This window comes from Ovis canadensis, chromosome 14 (genome assembly GCF_042477335.2).
Source record: "Ovis canadensis isolate MfBH-ARS-UI-01 breed Bighorn chromosome 14, ARS-UI_OviCan_v2, whole genome shotgun sequence".
In the NCBI taxonomy this organism is placed as follows: Eukaryota; Metazoa; Chordata; class Mammalia; order Artiodactyla; family Bovidae; genus Ovis; species Ovis canadensis.
Genome location: NC_091258.1, coordinates 22,769,646 through 22,790,396, shown reverse-complemented (window position 1 = coordinate 22,790,396; position 20,751 = coordinate 22,769,646). Strand labels below are relative to the sequence as shown.

The 20,751-nt window shown below is 47.7% G+C and overlaps 1 protein-coding gene and 1 long non-coding RNA gene across 3 annotated transcripts in view; one reads left to right on the top strand and one right to left on the bottom strand.

Annotated features, from left to right (window-relative positions):
• Positions 1 to 20,751, bottom strand: part of CDH13 (cadherin 13) — a 1,027,771-nt gene that overhangs the window by 561,012 nt on the left and 446,008 nt on the right. The window contains exon 4 of the mRNA XM_069552548.1: positions 2,874 to 2,990. Within this exon, the coding sequence (XP_069408649.1) occupies positions 2,874 to 2,990 (117 nt within the window). The remainder of the gene's footprint in view (positions 1 to 2,873; positions 2,991 to 20,751) is intronic.
• On the top strand, positions 9,450 to 19,059 carry LOC138419688 (uncharacterized). Of its 2 annotated transcripts, XR_011249020.1 has the most exons (5): positions 9,490 to 9,603; positions 11,551 to 11,601; positions 12,016 to 12,123; positions 14,254 to 14,409; positions 16,938 to 19,059. It is a non-coding gene; the product is annotated as an uncharacterized lncRNA (long non-coding RNA). The 2 variants fall into 2 exon arrangements; XR_011249019.1 differs by lacking the exons at positions 11,551 to 11,601; positions 12,016 to 12,123; positions 14,254 to 14,409 and having other exon boundaries at positions 9,450 to 9,603.

The window sequence follows — 20,751 nt, the reverse complement described above, 5'->3', positions numbered from 1 at the left end:
AAAAGACTTGCATTTGAATTCTTGTCTGAGGGAACCCGGAGTAAGACAACTGTCTTTATACTTTATGCCCACAGAATCTCTTCTTCAAATGGCATTCTACACTAAAATCTGATATATAGTATTTATAAAGTTAGAGCTGCCTGACTTGGAGAGTTTGGGTGGATGGGAGTGGTGATGTGTGGAGGCCAGAGCCTAGCCTCTCCCATCTCCTTTCCCTTCTCGCAGCCTGCCCAGTATTTGTGAAGACTCCCACACCCTCCCACAGCTCGACAGAGCCTTGCTCGTCAGCTGTTGGTGGAACTGATTAGGATAGGATACAAGATATAAAGAAAAGAATAAGAGGAATGAGTAAAAACAAGCAGACACAGAGAGGAAAATATGTCCTTTCAAAGGCCTAAGCAGCATGGACAAATACATAATTTTTGCAAGGCAGTGCAGTTATTGTGTAAAAGCCATCTGGAGGTTTGGGAGGCTTTCACACCATTACGATGTTCCTAGACTACGGCACTTGGAAAAGCTGTTGTTTGTAGAGAATCCAGGTTGAAAGCCCACGTGGGCAGAAACATAGGGGCTGAGGAGAGATGTCTTTGGCTAGAAAAATAGTGTTTTGAGGCTGTAATAAGTAAGAAACCATGCAGAAGAGTGTCCTTAGCTGCATATTTATTGATCTCAAAGAAAGGGTCTTGTGAAAACTCCCTAAATATAATCAGGATGAATGCATGGGGTTGAAGGAAGCTTTAGGATGACCACAAAAAATTTATTGTCTAAAGCTGGACAGGTTTAAGGGGATAGGTGGTGTTAGTAATAACTGCACCAGAACAACCACGTTTTCAGACAACTGAGATGTGAAAATTCACCCTTGGAAACTATTTAATGCTATAATGCTGCTGCTGCTAAGTCACTTCAGTCGTGTCCGACTCTGTGCGACCCCATAGACGGTAGCCCACCAGGCTCCGCCGTCCCTGGGATTCTCCAGGCAAGAATACTGGAGTGGGTTGCCATTTCCTTCTCCAATGCATGAAAGTGAAAAGTGAAAGCGAAGTCGCTTAGTTGTGCCCGACTCTCTGCGACCCCATGGACTGCAGCCTACCAGGCTCCTCCACCCATGGGATTTCCCAGGCAGGAGTACTGGAGTGGGGTGCCATTGCCTTCTCTGAATGCTATAATAAACTAACTGAAATTCCACTACTGAAAGTATTACATTGTAGTGGTAGGCAGAGGAGGAGAAAGTGTTTTAGATTGGACCTCCATAAACTTGAGTGTGCATAACTGAATCACTTGGAAGGTAAGAAAAAAAAAACAGGTTCCGGGCTCCATCCCAAGCGTTTCTGTTTCCATGGTGCTGTGGCAGGATGGGAGAAAAGGCACGTCGAGCAAGCAGCCCGGTGATGCTGTGTTGCGGTCCACAGCTCTTGAAGCAGGATTGGTTTAGCCTTCTATCCCATCCCGCCATAGCACGGGTTGAAAACACTAAGTGTACATAAAGAGAAACTACAGAACAAGGATGAAACTTGTGTCTCAAACTTTCTGGGGGTAAAAAACTTGCAGATTTGAGGACTCTGGCCCCTTGGCTCCAGGGAACTCTCACAAAGGCCACCACAGAGGCTTGTGTTGCCCAAAGGGCCAGCGCTCACCAGCCCTGTCACTGTCCACTTGCAACAGCTCTGCTTCCCTTTCCAACATATCCTGGAAACCTGGCAAGATTTTGCTTAAAGAAAGACATATTTGGCACAGTGATAGTTTAAATCATAAGCATGGTTATTATCAGGATATTGAATTATTCATGCTTCTAGTTTACAATAGAAATAGATTCCTAATAATGCAAGTCACCCCAACCTCTTGCATAGGTCACTGTAAAACCTCCTTCTTGGCTGTTTCTTTGTGTCCACTCCTCCCTACATCCTGCTCCCACAGATCATTCCTTACAAGGCAGCCAGAGGGATCAAACGTTCAGATGCACGCATACCTGGGAGGGTTTCCAGTGGTTTCCAGCTGCATGTACAATGAAAACCCTACTCTTGACCATCATCTCCAAGGCCCACATGACAGGCCAACCTTTCTGACTTCAACTTGTATGACTCTCCTCCTTGCTTACTACATTGCAGCCAACCAGACATATCTTCTCCTCAGACACACCTCATTCTTTCTCACCTCCATACCACTTCTATTCAACAAATAGATAAACAATCCAACAGCACCAGCCACTCAGATCATCCACTCGACTAACCACCACTGTTCCAATTCCAAGGTCCCTGAAACATATGCACTGGTTAAAATTCGATTCTCCGTGTCGGTTTTCCTGAGGGGAGAGGATGTGTTGACCAGGCAACATCAGTATTTCTGCCTATTTAGCAGTAAATATTTCTTCATGGAAAAGCAGTTGCTCGGATTCATTCAATGGCACTTGCTCAATCTGGTTAGTGTGGTTTAATTGCTTTGATGTGATTTTGTTTTTAGAGAGCTGCCCCAAGGGTGTTCCTGGACCTACACATTTGAAAACTAGGATCTAAATAAAATGACACATATCATCATACTGCTAGACTAAGGGGACTTACCTGGCTGATGGCCTGGACATTGTATACAAAAGCCGTGAGTCTATTTCTTAACCAACGACACCCTCATGTCACAACTATCGCATCTTTACCTACCAGGCTGATCTTCAAATCATGACATTCAAACGTGTTACTTTTTTTTTTTTAATCCCTTTTTCATGACCTTTTGACATTCTTTTCTTGGCAACACCCTTTGGCCTCTGACTATAGAGGAACTGAGGCCAATTCCTGCTGGTTGCTAAGCCAGTCAGAGTCAGTTTGCCTCATGTATGCTCATCTCATAATAAAAACATGCTCTGCATTGGTCTTTGTCTGACTTACCTTGCCAACATCTCTCGGGAAAGGTTGTCTCTGATTCTCTGGAATTAAAATGGGAGATACCACAATGGACCTCTTTTGTCTTGGGACAGGTGAAGTTCTTGCAAATTTAAATATATCCTAAAAGACAAAAAAACAAATCAATTGACTAAAATCCCCCACAGAGAACATGTATCAGTCTGCTCTGAGATATGGCTCCTTTGTTGTGAAAGCATACAGCTGTTTGGACATTGTTAATTTTATTCTATCAAACCTCATTAGAGTTAGCAAGTACATCATTAGAATTATACTAAAGCTGACATTGTGATTCACAATGACTATCATTAAGCTATTTAATCCCATCTTCAGAATCATCCTATCCACAATGTCAGTCTTGATTTATGTATACTTCAGTGCTGTGTATTCCCTTTCTTAACCTGCCAAGTGAGGAGATTCCTTGCTTGGTCACTAACCCACAGAACTTTTGCTGGATACAAAAGTGACTCTCCTCATGGTCAACTGTGTGGTCCTCACATTCACAAGTGAAAAATCTCAACATCCAAACTATGTCCGGCATTATGGAGAATGTTGGTCGATGTTCTTTCAAAGGCCATTTGTTTTCATTAGTGGGTCTACTCCTGGAACTCACGCCCTACACAGTGTGCCGCAAATTTCAATCACTGGAACAATACTGTGAGAATTTCTGGCCTATCTGTAACTCACCTTTTAAGTTAAATAAACGGCTGCAAAAAAAGGAACCTGTGTCATTATTTTAAATACACTACCAGTATGGCTTCTCATGAAAAATAGGAAAGCATAAAAATAAACATTGAGACCAATGATGCTATAAAATTTGAGCTGGAAACTTAGGTGGGTGTCAGGTTTCCTCTTATTGAAAGAGAGATAAGAAAAGGCTAGACGGGTGTTAAAGGGCTATAACTAAAAGTAAGCATCTGAGTTAGTACCAAAAGTAAGCACCTCAAACTTTGGATAATAGGCTCCTATGAAAATCATGTGGCAAATGATATTTAAATACCATCACTGACCCATGCTTCATAAAATGTGTGTGAATCTACATGTATATATCATATGACAGTGATATAGATACACATAAGTATACACACACATATGTGTAATCATTTTAATGGAAACTCTATATAAGAAAAGTCAAATAGGAAACAACACCAGCAAAGGCTATGAAAGCTTCTATAAAGTCTTTCTCTTGATTTTGTTTGGAGTATAAACTGATGTTATTCTCATAGAAAGTGATCAGGCAGTATTTATTTATCAAGAACCTTCCAAATGTACATATCCCCTCACGTTATACTCTATACACTCTATCATTTCACTCCTAGGAATACACCCAAATGCTAAATTCAAAAGAGGAAAAATAAAAAACTGAAAGCAGGAAGATGTTTAGTGAGACATTTATAAAGAGCAAAAGTGGCAAACCACTTGAATGCTCAGTTTCAGGATAGGGTTAAATTTGGGTCCATCGGCAGAAGACACTCCTAGGCGGTCACCATAAAGCAGTTGTGAAGACATGTTCTAACCGCTGTGATCATCATTTGATTGCTTCCAGAATCACAACCACAAACTACTACTTTCAGAACAACAGTCCATTAAACATGTGTTGGAACGTGTGCTAGCACTTTACATGTGACTTTGCTGATATTTGTAATAAACTTCTCAAGTAACTCTTAGTCCTCCCTAACTAATGAGGAATATCCAGTTCCAAGAGGTTATAGAAATTGCTCCAATTCACCTAGCCAGCGGACAGAATATGTAAGTAACGTGTAGGAAAATATAGAATACCGTATTGGTTGCCCTCTAATTTATATAAGCTATACTGAACATAGAAGAATGATATTCAAAATATCATTTTGAATAAGTCCAAATAAAAGACTGCTTGATTTCTAAGAAGATCAAAGACTCACTATGCAAGCAAAGACAGAAATCTAGAGCATGCGTACATAAAAGACAGCAGAAAGACTCAGAAGGGTGAAAACAACAAAAAACCACTGACACACCAACTAACTAACTAAATAAATAAGTAATCCAACCCAATCATGCAGAAAACAGCAGAGGAAGAGAGAGAGAATGGGATGCTGAGAAGACGATGAACAACAAACTGGATTATATTCATAAAACATTGATATATGACACCGACAAAGATTCTGTTGGCTTATTAGGGACTAGGCAAAGAACAGAAAACATGTAAAATAATGCAAAATATGTGCAATATATGACTCTTATTTACAATAAAAAATCTTGAGGTTTATATGAAAGAAAGCCTAGGAAAGCAGTTGGAAAAGATTTAAAGTCTTATGCAAATGTAGGGGATTAGTGATTCTGCTCTATAATAGAGCAAAAGTAAGTCTCCATTATGACGATATGTGAAAATGTATCTAAAGTAATGAAAAGCATACTCACTGTCAGCAACAAACCTTCCCTTATTTACCATAAAGAACTCGTTGGTGTTTGTAAGCCTGTGAACGGGTGGCACTTTTGTCCTGCTGGGTGACCAGAGTGGTCAGGTCCCTAAGTCCCCATTCCTACCTCTGGTGTCCTCCTAGCCCACCAGCTACTGAAGCCCACAGCTGCCAGTCCATTTCCTCAACTCTCACATCCTTGAAGCTTGGTAGTAATAACGGTGTGAACCCCTGGGCCTAAAGTGCCTTTGAAGAGAAGCAGGAGGCTCTGAGTCTCAGGTTAGGAAACAGCTTCTGGAAGGGAGGGGTGGGGAGTGACCCACTGATTATAGAGAAGCCTCCATGTGCGCTGGACTCTCTGAGCCCACTGTGGTACACAGAGCATCCTTTTTCTTCCAACTCTTAACTTATTTGCCTTACAGTGGCAAGGACTGCAACAACAGCAAAACAAAACTGGTCCACGACTGTGGTTTCTCCTCTGTCTTTGTTTGTGATTTATGCACATATCTATCTGTCTTCGTCTGTGATTTATGCCTGTATCTACTAACTATGTGTTTGTCGACAAATGTTCACCTTTGGTCAGGTCTGTGCTAATGAGTTTGTCTGTATGCTCTGAAGCCAAGTGACTCTCTGTGACTGGGACCATGGAGGAGCCATAGCATCTGATTTGATTGACAATCAAGATATCACCGGAGAAGGCGATGGCACCCACTCCAGTACTCTTGCCTGGAAAATCCCACGGATGCAGGAGCCTGGTCGACTGCAGTGCATGAGGTCGCTAAGAGTTGGACAAGACTGAGCTACTTCACTTTGACTTTTCACTTTCATGCATTGGAGAAGGAAATGGCAACCCACTCCAGTGTTCTTGCCTGGAGAATCCCAGGGATGGGGGAGCCTGGTGGGCTGCCGTCTATGGGGTCGCATAGAGTTGAACACGACTGAAGCAACTTAGCAGCAGCAGCAAGATACCACGGGCATACCTAGGCTCACGATGTGTGTTTGTATTTGTCAATCCATTGTATGAAGCCTTGAATGCACCATGATGTGACCATAACCTCAAGGAAAGACAAGATAGAAGCAGTGAAGTTTAAAAGTATGTGACTAATTCAAGAGATGTTTCTGGAAGAAGAGACAGAGGTGTGGGAAAGAAGAGAACATTAGGCTACAGAAGAGGCTGTTAGAGCTCCCTGTCTTCTGGTGCTGCCGTTACCAAGTGAAGGGTAAAACACTGCTTGCGGTATCTGGAAACAAAGCATCTAGCTGGCATATTGCAGTCACTTGGATGGCACAGCATGAGGAAAACTCAGGGTGAGAAAACACGGGACACTGGCCCCCAGTGGCGAGGAGCATTTCAAAGGGATGATCTCAGCGAGCCCACGTCTATGCATGTTCTCAGACATAGAGAGGCACCAAATTCCTTAACTCGAGATGTCTAGGTTTCTTTTATTAACAGCAACCTTTTGTTCTAGCTATCTGGTGCTGTTGCAAAAACTCCTCTATATCCTGGCTTCCCTCCGAACAGTTTTCTCAGCCTTTACACGAGATGCTGTCTTCTGGGCTTGAAGTCCTAAGAATATCCACTATACCAAGCATACCTCTCCACTTTTAGGTTGTGCCTCTTTTGTGTGTGTCAGCCAACACAAGATAGAGGATAAAGGGGGAAAAGGCAGTTCTGGGCACAGATGCTGGGTATTGGTGACTTGTTGACTTTGAGGGTACCAACATAGATTCCTAGAGGCTGTATAAACATCAGTAGTTGCATTCAGGAGGGAAGGATGAATGAGGACCAGAAATGTCACAGTCGCTCACGAACGAGAGTGGTTAGATGTGAAGGAGAAGCTGACACTCTCCAGATCATGTGGAGAGGGAAAAGGGAGGGACTCAATCTTCCAGCGGGTCTCTAAAAGGCCACCAAAGGCCACTGAAAGGCTAGCTGGAAAAAGAGGGAGTGCACGGCCGTGTTACACAATGCAGGCATCCCCTCCAACAGGCTGAATACTGTAAGAGGGCTGCTGGATTTGAGGATGAGCAGGTAACTGATGACTTTAGGAAGAGCAGCTTTTAGCAGTGTTAAACAGGGTCCAGCGTCAGAGGAAGCAAGGATTTTGGTATGGATGGAAAGAAATGGGAAGAAGTTGGCCAGTACAAGGGGAAACCAGGAAGGGTGCTGGACTGAGGAAGGCAGCCACAGCACTGGGTGAATGAAGACCCAGAATGGAGGTGACCCCAGGGGGAGGTGCATAGCCGAGGGAGGAGGGAAGTGAGCGGATCAGGAGTGAAATCAGCCTCAGAGGGGTTAAGAGGGGGTTCTCATCTGCAAACGAGGATAATGGGCTTGTGTTCTCAGTTACCAGAATGAAATGAGAAACGGCACACGGAGGTGGTCTGCACTCTCTAAAGAACAACACACTGTGAAGGATGGTCTTATTCATGCTGGACTGTGGAGGTGAGGAGATGGAAAGAGGCGCTCTGTGCCCTTTAGGTGTGAGTAAGTCAGCTGAGAGTGGCCTGGTGCCAGACCTTAAAGAGACGCTTGCAGACATGCAGCCACTTCCAGCTTTCCAGACCACCAGGCACACACACACTGACATCAAAGTTGTCTCTCCCCAAACACAAACACGCACATGAGCACATGTTCACACACATTCAGAATCCATCAGACAGCGTCACACACACACACACACACACACACACACACACACACACACACACAGGGCGTGCAAAGGAAAGTGAGAGACTAGTCATGTGCCTCCCATGGGACCCCCCCTACAACCCTGCAGTCGGTGACCAACAATCTGTCCGGTCTTTGAGCCTGGAACAGCCGGAGGCCTAGAGCAGCCTCATCCAACCTTGTGTAAGTCAAATGGGCAGAGCTGTGTCCTCGGGGAGGCTCACTGATGCTACCTTCTATTACAGAGGATTGCCACCCTGACATAAACATCCTTTGTCTCCCGTGGGCTGACCCAGGCCCGTGTCTCTCCGTCACAGGGCATTGGGGTTTACAGTCTCATCTGCTTCCCTCCCTACTTCTCGATCTCGGGAGAAACTGGCAGTGCATTAAAAGCAAGTTTCATGCTATCTGGGGGCATCATATCACACAGTCCCAAAGAGCACCTTAGAAATAGAGGGGAGGTCCCCACAACTCTGATGAACACGGGAGGAGCCGGGGAAGAGAGGGGAGGGTGGAGGCCAAGGGAAGAAGGAAGGCAGGAAGGTTGAGGAATTAACAAGGAGAGGAAGAGTAGATTTATATTCATTCATTTCCTCAAAAACTCTCTATGGGTCCCTTGCTTCCTGGCAGGAGTAACTCTTGGCATCTGGGATAGTGCAGTGCAGGAGAGAGAGAAGTCCCTTGCCCTCCTGCACTCTCATTCTGGAGGAAGGAGACAGACAGTAAACATGGTCCAGGAGGACAGACAGGCAGAAACGGCTGAGTGAGCAGAGGCGTGGAGCTGACCTTCTAGAGGGGAAGGGGCCACTGGGAAGGTGGCCTTGCAGGATGAAGGAAGAAGATGCCGTGTGGGCACATGCCAGCAGCAGGAACCTTGGCACTTGTGAGCTGCAGGGAGGCAGCCCGCATGGCCTGGGGGAGCAGAGGAGACAGCCCAAGGAGGCGGTAAAGGGAATCTGGATCCTGGATGGCCAGCTATGCAGACAGTTGAGAGGAAAGAGGCTTTAACTCTGCGTGAAACATGAGTCATGGGAAGGTGTTTTTATTTGTTTATGTGGGAAGGATTTAAGCTGAAGAATGACATGAGCCCACTTACAATTAAAATAGACACACACATATTTCATGCTGGCTTCTATGTGAGAAACAGGTTTTAAGAGATAAAGTAAAGAAATGTTTGTTGAATTTCTTTCTTTTTCAAATCCTGTCTTCATAGCTTTTGAAATTCCTCCTAAAATGCAAATCTGAGCTTTAATTTGGGGAAAGGAGAGTCAGGTTCAACTCTCCCTGGCTGGAACCCCTCTACCTCCTTCCTCCCCACAATATGTTTAATATATTACTATTATCTGAGTACAATTTACATACCTTTACAGTCACCCATCATAAGGGTGCAATGCACTAATTATCAGGAAGTTTACTGAGTTGTGCAATCATCACAAACTAATTTTAGAACACTTCCATCAGCCTCATCCTGTATGCTCGCTCACTCCCCTGTTCTGCACCCCAGCTGCTGGCAACCGTGAATCTACTTCCTGTCTGTATACATTTGCTTCTCAGGACATTTCATAAAAGGGAATCACGGTGTGTTTTCACGGACTCCATTTCCATTTCTAGCTGCTGTGAAGATCGTGTGGCAGGAAAGGACGCCGTTTTGGTAAGTCGTATGTACAGCCCACTCCCTGGCCTCCGCGGGAGCCCGCCCACAAGCACCTAGAAGGCCCGCAGGCCCCAGGCTGGCGGAGCCTCCCTGTGACTGCGGTCCTCACTCCTCCGTTCCTCTCCTCCCACTGCCCTCCCGCTGTCCTCGTCTCTGTGTGGATGCAGACACCCCTCCCCAGTGAAGCTTCTGCACACAGATCTGAGTCACAAGGCTTGTCCCCAGGGAAGCCACCCAGGACCCCGTCAAGCCGAGCTGTCCAGAGCAGAGACTAACTGGGCTGGGGCTCCGAATGTGAAGGGGACGGACTGGCACTGAACCGCGGGCACCGCGCTCCGTGTGTTGGCTATCACTGCTCCCGCCCACACACCCAGCTGAAGGCTGAAAAGTCTTCCGTGAGCCGTGCCTAGAAAGCGGTGTCATTTGAGAGACATGGCCCTGCTTTCTTCACACTGAACCCAGGCCAGACAGCAGCTTGGACCTGCCCTGCTACCTGTCAGAGGGCCTTCAGGGGCCAGCACCGGAGGGGCAGCCAGCGGCCAGAGAAGACACGTGTCCCTGCCCCTCCCTCTACCCTCCCAGTTCCTGTCTCAGCATTTAGCTTATAAATGAGAGGGGAAAATAGCAACAACTTTGTAAAGAAGCCACAAGCCACTGGCTTTGTTCTCTCTCCTAGCTGGTAAATTTGGGGCAAAATTATGTGCTAGGAGAAGCTATTTTAACAGGGCAAAGTATTACAGAAGCTGGAAGCTGCGCTCTGGCTGAAGCAGGGCTGGAGGAGGGGCAGCGCCGGCAGACTGGGGTGGCAGCACCGCCCGAGGGTGGACAGTTCTGTTGACCCTGAAGAGAAGGTCAGATGTGCTTCAGGGGCAGCGAGGAGCCTTGACTGGTTTCTTGCTTTGGGTCTGAATTCCGTGTCTGGTTGTGAAGAAGGGATTCATAGGGCCTGGACCCCGTCTGAATAGGCCTGTTCATGGTGATCATGCTCGGCCACCTCTCCAACGGACTCAGGACTCTGTGCTTAGTGCCTATGGAAATTACGCTAGAAGGACAGGGCCCCCTCTGGACAGGGGGATCTTGAAGATCACATCCAGGCTACTCATCGCCTGAGAGAAAACATACTGTAATCACCCCTGCCTCCGGACAGGTCATAAATTCTTTCTGTATCTGTCGAAGTGTAACCGCAGACTTGTTGATTAGTAACTGTTTAAACACCTAACACTTGATAACACTTGAATAATGGGGTATTGTGATTGTATTTACCCTTCCTTTGTTTTATGTACGTCTCAAGGGAACTGGGGTGGTGGGTTCGGATCCGTACACATGGGGTATAAAAGATTTTCACAAATGCTGGTCAGGGCCCTTGGCTAAGAGGAGACTCTGCCCTGGGCCCGCCGGTGTAATAAACCACACTCCACTATCTGCATTGTCCTTCTGAGTGAGGTTGTTTCCTGGAACACGTGGCTATAACATTTGGTGCGTTGGCCGGGAAACTCCTCGCTTTGAGGAGACAGGTCTCATTTGAGGCCACCCGGAGGCTTTGTAGCTTGAATCTCCTAGAGCGGGGAAGGCGCCTCGCCCCTCTGGAAGAGTTCAGCCTCTCAACGCCGGGTTTCTTTGCTTTGGCAGGTAGTGAACGGCAGCAAAGGAACTGAGTGCTCAGGTGGGGAGGAGCCCACCTGATAGGGTGGAAGAGGGGGCCTGATCACCGCCCTGGGAGGGACCAGAAGGGAGACGCATAGGAAACTGGTTTAGGGTAGCGACAATAGCTGCTCGGCACTCAGGTCGACGGCCGTGCCAGGGATAAAGAAAGGGAACTTAGGGTTTAAGAAAGCCAGTCAGGAGGTGCGTCCACGCTGTCTTAGGGAACGTGCCGAGCTGGCACCACAGGTTTTTAGAAAGAGGATATCGATTTCCCCATGCTCGTATTCTGTCCTTCCCCAGGAGGTACCCATCTGCTGTGTGACCCATCATCTCCCCTGCCAGTGGAAACAGGTAGACCGGCTTCTTGGGAAGGACGTGGGACGTGGGAATCCAGAGGTTAGAAAATGGGAGGAACCGGATCTAAGGACACTGTATTGGAGAATATGATTAAGAATTTTAAGAAAGGATTCGATGGAGACTATGGGAGGAAAATGACGCCCGGCCGGCTCCGTACCCTTTGTGAAGTCAAATGGCCTTCAATGGGAGTTGGCTGGCCACCAGAGGGAATGATGGACTTAAATCTCATAAAGGCAGTCTATGCTACAGTTACAGGAAAGCCCAGACACCCCAGTTCCCGTACATAGACTCTTGGCTGGGAATAGCCCAAGACCCCCCCCCAGATGGGCCAGTTTTTACACTCATGGTGGGGAAGGAAAAATCTTGATGGCCCAAAAGGTAATCAAGGATGAGGAGGAAATTTTACAGGACCCTGAAGGAGATGAGCTTCCACCACCGCCGTACTGGATGATGGTTCTGCCAGCTTGTAACACCGCGGCCACCGGAGGCCCAACCGGAGGAACCAGCCTGAGACCGGTAAGCCTCCCGGCCACTTCAACGGTCCTGACAGCTCCATAGGTTGTAGAGCCGCCCCCCCCTCCCCCGCACCCCCTGGCTGAGGCTGGAGGGACAATGAGCCCACCGGACTCTACCAGCCCGGATGCTGCCACTGCGTTCCCTAAACTCTACCCTCCACTCCTGGTAAGTACTCCCGGACAAGGGGGAGGAACCACTGGAATTAAACAAAGGCTCCGTTCAGCCAAAGAGCCAGAGGAAAGAATACCCATGCAAATGCCCCTCAAAGCAGCTCAGCAACCCCCAGTGATACGGGAGGACGGTAACTATCACCAAGCTCCTGTAACCTGTTACTATCAGCCCTTTTCATCAACCGCTTTACTGAACTGGCAAAAACACACCCCCTTACTCGGTGGAACCCCAGGGCATGACTAGACTGATGGAGACTATTTTCCGCACTCATCGACCAACCTGGGACGATATAATGCAATTACTAGCATCCCTCTTCAGTACAGAAGAGAGATATAGGATCAACACTGAGGCAAGGAAATGGTTACAGGAGATGGTTCCTGAGGGTACTGCTAACCCAGAGAGGTGGATAGAGCAAGCCTTCCCTACTGACAGACCTAACTGGGACTATAATACAGAAGAAGGAAAAATCCAGTTAGACAGATACCAGACGGCGAATACACAAAGACTTAAAAGGGGAGCCCAGAGGCCAATGGATGTCAAAACCGGCCGGAATAGTTCAGAAGGGAAACAAGTCACCTTCCGAATTTTACCAGAGACTTTGTGAGGCCTACAGACTCTATACGCCCATAGATCCTGAAGCTACGGGCTCCCAGATAGTTATCAATTCAGCATTTATCCCGCAAGCATGTCCTGACATAAAATGAAAGCTTCAAAAGACCGAGGGAGTTCTATCCATGTCTAGTTCTCAGCTGACTGAAATAGCAGGTAAGGTGTTCCGGAACAGGGACACGGAAATAGAAAAGAAATACGAGAAAAGCTATAAAGACGAGCAGAGGAGAACAGGCGAGAGGTTTGCAATGTTGGCTGCTGCGCTTGGAAAGGCTTCTGAAGACTTTTCCACCGCTAAAGCAAAGAAACCTCCCCAGCTTCAAGGTCAGGACAGCCCTCCAACCAGTCCCAATGGAAGCCACGGGCTCCATTACAGCCACATGAATGCACCCGATGCTGTGGGTTCACTCATTGGAAGAATGAGTGCCCAGAAGGAAGAAGGGAGAATAAACCCCTCCTGGTTGCAAAACTCACTAACATAGAGACTGAATAGGGATGCCAGGGCTCAAAGACATCAGGTCCCCGAGAGCCCATGGTAACTTTAAAAACTGGGGACCAAGACACTGACTTTATGGTGGACACTGGGGCAGAATTGTCCGTGGTAACTAAACCCGTGGCACCAGTGTCTAAAAGGACCGCTGCCGTAACTGGGGTTTCGGGAGAAGAAATGGTTAAGTCATTTTGCCAGCCCAGCAAATGTCAAATGGGGGGTCACCAAGGGACTCATGAGTTTCTCTATATCCCTGAGTGCCCAGTACCCCTGCTGGGGAGAGACTTACTCTCCAAACTGGGAGCACAAGTGACTTTCTCTCCTGAAGAAAGGCCCACTTTTCAGGTGGGGACAACAACCTACTTACTCTCCCTCTCTGTGCCCCCTCAAGACGAATGGAGGCTACATGAGCCCCTTGGAGATAAACAAGACCAGGCAACAGAGTTGGAGAGAAGGCTAACTCAGCTGTTCCCTGAGGTCTGGGCCGAAGATAAGCCCTCTGGGCTAGCTAGACACCAAGCCCCTGTAATAATAGGGGCTTTCTCTCCCCCCGGTGAGAAAGCATCAACACCCAATACCCACAGAAGCCTGAACCGGGATTCTGTCTCCCATCAGCAGGCTAAAACAGGCAGGCATCCTGGTGGAATGTCAGTCAGCCTGGAACACACCAATCTTACCGGTAAAGAAGGAAGGAGGACAAGGCTATAGGCCCAGACAGGATCTCAGCTTGGTTAATCAGGCCACTGTAACTCTGCACCCGACTGTCCCAAACTCCTATACCTTACTTAGCCTCCTCCCACCTAAGACAAGGATCTATACTTGCTTGGACCTCAAAGATGCCTTTTTCTGTATTTGCCCAGCACCTGCGTCACAACCCATCTTTGCCTTTGAATGAGAGGACCGAATCAGAGGCAATAAGCAGTAGCTCACTTGGACCCACCTCCCACAAGGGTTCAAGAACGCACCATCTTTGGAGAAGCCTTGGCCTCGGACCTGGAACCTTTCCAGCCTGAAAGGTATGGATGTTGGCTCCTGCAATATGTGGACGACCTGGGAGGAATGCTGGGAAGGGACCCCAGCGCTCCTCCAATTGCTGGCAGAAGTGGGATACCGAGTGTCGAGGAAAAAGGCACAAATCTGCAAAGAGGAGATAAGGTATTTGGGGTTTGTCCTAAGGGAAGGCACAAGGTTGCTAGACCAATCTAGAAAAGAAGTAATTCTGAGGCTCCCTATGCCTAAGACTCGGCAGCAAGTCAGGGAGTTCCTAGGGACCACTGGATTCTGCAGGATTTGGATTCCAAGGTATTCTCAAATAGCCCAGTCCCTATTTGAGCTCCTGGCAGGGCCTGAAGAAAATCCAGTAAGTTGGACTGAGAAACAGCAGAAAGCCTTTGAGGAGCTAAGACTAGCAATCACCTCCGCCCCCGCCTTGGGATTGCCAGACCTCACCAAACCATTCACCTTATATGTGACTGAGAAAGATAAAACAGCCATGGGGGTTTTGACTCAAACTTTGGGAACATGGGACAGGCCGATAGCTTACCTTTCAAAGTGACTTGACAATGTTGCCACCGGGTGGCCTAGCTGTCTGAGGGCAGTGGCTGCGTTTGCCTTACTGTTACGTGAAGCCACAAAGCTGACTTTCGGCCAGGACCTGATCGTAAAAGTTCCACATGCAGTCAACACCCTCCTTCGAGGAGACCCCCACAAGTGGTTGTCAAATTCCTGGATTATTCAATACCAGGGACTGCTATGTGAAAACCCCAACCTCCGTATCGAGCCTTGCTGGGGTTTGTTTAAACTTAGCAACGCTTCTCCCAACGGGAGAAAGTGGACCTACCCACAACCGCAAAGAAGTCTTAGAGGAGGTCTATGCTAGCTGTCCAGACCTCCGAGACAGGCCAATTTCAAATCCTGACTGGACTCTGTATACTGATGGCACCAGCCTGGTAATGCTAGGACAGCGACTGTCAGGCTAGGCTGTAGCCACAGAGAGGACTGTTGTCGAGGCCGGTTCCTTACCACAGCACTGGTCAGCCCAGCGAGCAGAGTTATGGGCCTTAGTCCGGGCGCTGCAATTGTCAAAGGGTAAGAGCGTGAACGTCTACACCGACTCCCCGTGTGCTTTTGCTATACTCCACGTACATGGGGCGCTACACCAGGAGGGAGGCCTTCTAATGGCCAGTGGAAAGGGCATTAAGAATAAGGAGGAGATCCTGACTCTGCTAGACTCTGTCTGGAGCCCCACAGAGGTAGCAGTCATGCACTGCCGTGGGCACCAGAAGGAAGACACCCCCCAGGCTCGAGGAAATAGGCTGGCTAACGAGACCACCAGACGGGCAGCCGAAGTCAGAAAGGAATCCGGGGAAATCCCCATGAGAACATTTGTCCTAGTTGAGCTACTCGAGCTGGCCCTAGACTCCCCGACATACACTGAGGCTCAAACCCAACTAGCTGGAGCAGAGGGAGCCTCCGAAACAGACAAAGGATGGTGGGAGCTTCCAGGCGGTAAGCTACTAGTGCCCGAAGAGCTGGCCCCCGTTCTGGTGAGCCAAGCTCATCATACGACTCACTTAGGACATGACAAATTGGAGGAACTGATCCGAAGGTATTTTCTGGCTCCTCGCCTCTCCTCTCTGTATAGAAAGTGAAAGTGAAGTAGCTCAATCGTGTCTGACTCTGCGACCGCATGGACTGTAGCCTACTTGGCTCCTCCATCCATGGGATTTTCCAGGCAAGAATACTGGAGTGGGCAACGGAATCCCAAAATTGCAATGCCTGCTCTCAGATTAACGCCGCTCCACGGTGCAGACCCAAACCCCCAGGCATCCAGTTAAAAGGTGCCCTTCCTTTTGAACATCTGGAAGTGGACCTCACTGAGATGAAACCATAACGCCATCTTCGTTTTCTGTTGGTCTTGGTATGTACTTTCTCGGGATGGGTGGAGGCCTTCCCCACCCAAACTGAAAGAGCATCAGAAGTGGCTCAGAGCCTGCTTAGGGAAATAGTTCCTCGATTTGGATTCCCCACCAGCACAGGATCAGATAACGGCCCAGTCTTCATAACAAGTAAAGCCGTGAATACAAAGGGAAGCTGCACACTGCCTACTGGCCTCAGAGCTCCGGAATGGTGGAATGAACTCACCGGATGCTAAAGGAGACACTTTCTAAACGGATTATAGAAACTGACTGCTCCCAGGTAGATGTGCTTCCCACGGCCTTGCTCAAACTCAGGATGACCCCATGGTCCCACGGCTACTCTCCCTACAAAATTGTATATGGGAGGCCTTCTCCCGTAATAAGACAGGTAACAACTGATATACTTCAGGTAAGAGGAGACGGGATATCACAGCAGATGGAACAACTAGGTAAGGTAATTAATCAAGTAACTAAGTTTGTGCAAGAAAGAATACCATTCCCCTTGGGGGAGCAAATGCATGAGTTTATACCAGGGGACCGGGTATGGGTGAAAGACTGGAAACATGACCCACCAGCCCCCCGATGGAAAGGTCCATATTCTGTTGTTTTAACCACCCCTACCACAGGTTAAGTTGCAGGTATCGCCCCTTGGATCCATCACACCAGAGCGAAGAAGGCATACCACACTGACCCAGAAGACGCCGAGTGGACCACCCAGAAGGACCCCACCGACCCATGGGAAAACAAGATCATTCTGAAGAGGATGAAGAAAACGAGGTCCCGGACGAGCCCTCTACAGGATGGAGCTGGGTAAACGACTCCTGCTCCTCGGCCTCACCGATGCAATTCTGAACCTGACCGCTGTTCCTGCACGGGCCAACGTCTCCATCTCAGGGGCACATTCTTACGCGGACTTCCACAGCTCCTCCAGTTGTTGGGTGTGGGTGGCTACGCCCGTGTCAGTAGTGGACGGACTCCCCTGGTGGGTGTCACCACTTCGTTATGGAGACTTTATACCACTGTGTTCCTTCTTGGAACAACAGAAAGAAACTTTCCTTTCTCTCACCAGTCATAACCTTTCTTTGCTCTCCTGGTGCAAGAAAAAGCCATCAATGGGCCTGGGACATAGGGTTACATTTAACATGAACACTAGTCTTATGGAGGTAACAAGGGCTTATACCTCATATATGAAAAATAAAAAGGAGAAGCACTCCCTTACAAAAGGGTGCCAGGCCTCCCGGTACCTTGAGCAATACTATCAGGTATGGGATAAATATTTCTGGATGACTCCTGAGAAAGGACAGTTAATTGTTCCCGCTACTATTTGCTGGGAACAAAAAGAACACAAATTTCGATTTGGAGACCGCCCCCTAGACCCAAAAGAATTAAAATATGTGGGTTATTTGTCCCCTGAACAATGTAAATAAGTCTTGGATGTTACTTATCACCCTAATCAACCTGTTCAGTGGCCCAATTCCAACTGGAAATATAATCCTGGAATCCGCTGGGTAGCCCCCAACGGGACCCAGTGGCTCTGTGGGCTTAACTTATGGCCGTGGTTCCCAGTTGGCTGGGTAGGGCGCTGCACACTAGGATTTGCTTTCGTCCATGGCAGTATTAAGCCTAGCCTGCACCAACCTGCAGTAAACCTGCCCTATCTGCATGCGAGATGGACACGATCCGTGTTCCAATGGTATGACTATCTCGCTGCCTTGTTTGTACCCTCTATAGGAACAACGGATATCATGGTTAAGGCAGAGGCCTTAACTAATTTCACTAAACAGGCCCTCTTAGACAGTACCAAAGCCATTCAAGTTTGAACGAAGAACAAATTCAGATGGGGAGGGCAGTAATTCAAAATAGGATGGCATTAGACATACTCACAGCAGCCCGAAGGGGACTTGCACACAGTTAAAGCCGAATGTTGTGTATATATCCCTGGCCTGTCTGGAAATGTATCTACTGCCTTGGAGGATATGCGAAATCAAGTGAAAGCCATGTCTAATGAAAATAGTCCCTTTTGGACTTCGGTCCTGTCCTGGGTAAACGGAGACTGGTGGGAAACTATTGTAACTGTTGTTATGGTCATCTTAATCATACTGCTTTGTGGGCCCTGGCTCTTACAACGCCTTGTGAATTTTGTAACCCAGAGGTTGATAGCGTTCTCTCATGTGGGTGGCTGGAGGACTAAGGTGAAATATATATCAATGAATGATGCTCATTATGGAAACCAAGAGCATCAAGAGGGGGGAATGAAGAAGGAATGCATAGCGCCTGGACCTCCTCCTTTGGCCTGTCCATGCTGATCATGCTCGGCTGACTCTCCAACGGACTCTGGACTCTGTGCTTAGTGCCTATGGAAACTACGATAGAAGGACAGGGCCCCGTCTGGACAGGGGGATCTTGAAGATCACATCCAGGCTACTCATCGCCTGAGAGAAAACATACTCTAATCACCCCTGCCTCCGGACAGGTCATGAATTCTTTCTGTATCTATCGGAGTGTAACCGCAGGCTTATTGATTATTAACTGTTTGAACATCTAACACTTGATAACACTTGAATAATAGGGTTATTGTGATTGTATTTACCCTTCCTTTGGTTTATGTAACTCTCAAGGAAATTGGGGTGATGGGTTCGGATACGTACACATGGGGTATAAAAGATTTTCACAAATGCTGATCAGGGTCCTTGGCTAAGAGGAGGCTCTGCCTTGGCCTGCCGGTGTAATAAACTGCATTTCACTATCTGCATTGTCCTTCTGAGTGAGTTTGTTTCCCGGAACACGTGGCTATAACAGTTGAAGGGTCCTGAGAACGATTCTTTTGAAGAGTTTGATGCTTGGGTTCTGGACACAAGTCTGAAGGTCATAGCCTGTTTCTTTCTTACCTTTCTAATCCTAAGATATGCTTGGCATCTGGGCAGACTCAGTGAGTCTGCCAAAGGAAACACTACCACTGAGTGAGTAGCTGCCATGTGCCAGCACTGTCCTTGGCACACTGTGACATTACTTCATTCAATCCATTCAACAACTTGTAAGTAGAAGCACCATGCCTATTTTCCTGACATCCAAAGACACAAGAGACTCTAAAGTCTCTGAGGGCTTGAGTGAGAGATGGGAACTCAGGCCTCTGTGACCCCAGAGCCTGCCCGGTCCAGGCTATGCCTGGAGAGAGTTCCTTACTCAGTCAGACCTGGAGAATCACAATCCTAACCTTCGCAGAGGATGGGCAGCAAATCTCATCAGCATCAGGCTAAAAGGAGCACGCTCTACCTGTCTGCAGGGGGACAGTTTAATTGTCTGCAAATTTCTGCAAATGAATGGGGCAGCAGAAATCAATCTCCAATTTATTCCATTCTGGTGGCTGATCTCATTGTGCTGAAAAGAGGAGGGTTCGCATTTCATATGCAGTCAAACGCAGGGTTCAGCCAGCTTTCTGTACCTGGGGTGAAATTTAAAGTCTGCTTTATTACCTCCTGGCGCTGAAGCCTGCCTACTTAAAGGAAGGACAGACCATAAATACCAAACTTTCAGCAGGAAATTTAGGAGGCTGGAGGGCTAACACACTAAGTTTGTGTTGTTTCCAGCTCTTTCCCCGATATTCTGGAGGCCAAATATCAGCTGAGCTGAGTCATCTGTTGCAGGTTTACAGGACAGAGTTATGCTGGCAATAAAATGTGGTGACGTAGAAACTGTCCATTAGTTTGGAAGTGTGTGCTCTGGAGCTAATTTTAAAGCTGAGCTGGGATGGGGAGGTGATGGCTGGTGGGCTCCGAGGGTGCGGTGAAGCCCACCTGCTGCTGTAAACGATGCCACCATCCCTGCTTGCCAAGGCCGGCTGGTGTGCAGCTGGGAGAAATGGGTGCCGACCTGCTTCTCTAGAAGTGACTACCAGTGACATCAGAAGCAGTTTCTCCAGCAGTGTCACTATCGGGGACTTCTATGGAGAGCACATCATGAGAAACACGGGGCTGGAAGAAGCACAAGCTGGAATCAAGATTGCCGGGAGAAATATCAATAACCTCAGATATGCAGATGACACCACCCTTATGGCAGAAAGTGCCATCAAAAGCCTCTTGATGAAAGTGAAGGTGGAGAGTGAAAAGGTTGGCTTAAAGCTCAACATTCAGAAAATGAAGATCATGGCATCCGGTCCCATCACTTCATGGGAAATAGAGGGGGAAACAGTGGAAAGTGTCAGATTTTATTTTTTGGGGCTCCCAAATCACTGCAGAGGGTGATTGCAGCCATGAAATTAAAAGATGCTTACTCCTTGGAAAGAAAGTTATGACCAACCTAGATAGCATATTCAAAAGCAGAGACATTACTTTGCCAACAAAGGTCCATCTAGTCAAGGCTATGGTTTTTCCAGTAGTCATGTATGGATGTGAGAGTTGGACTGTGAAGAAAGCTGAGTGCTGAAGAATTGATGCTTTTGAA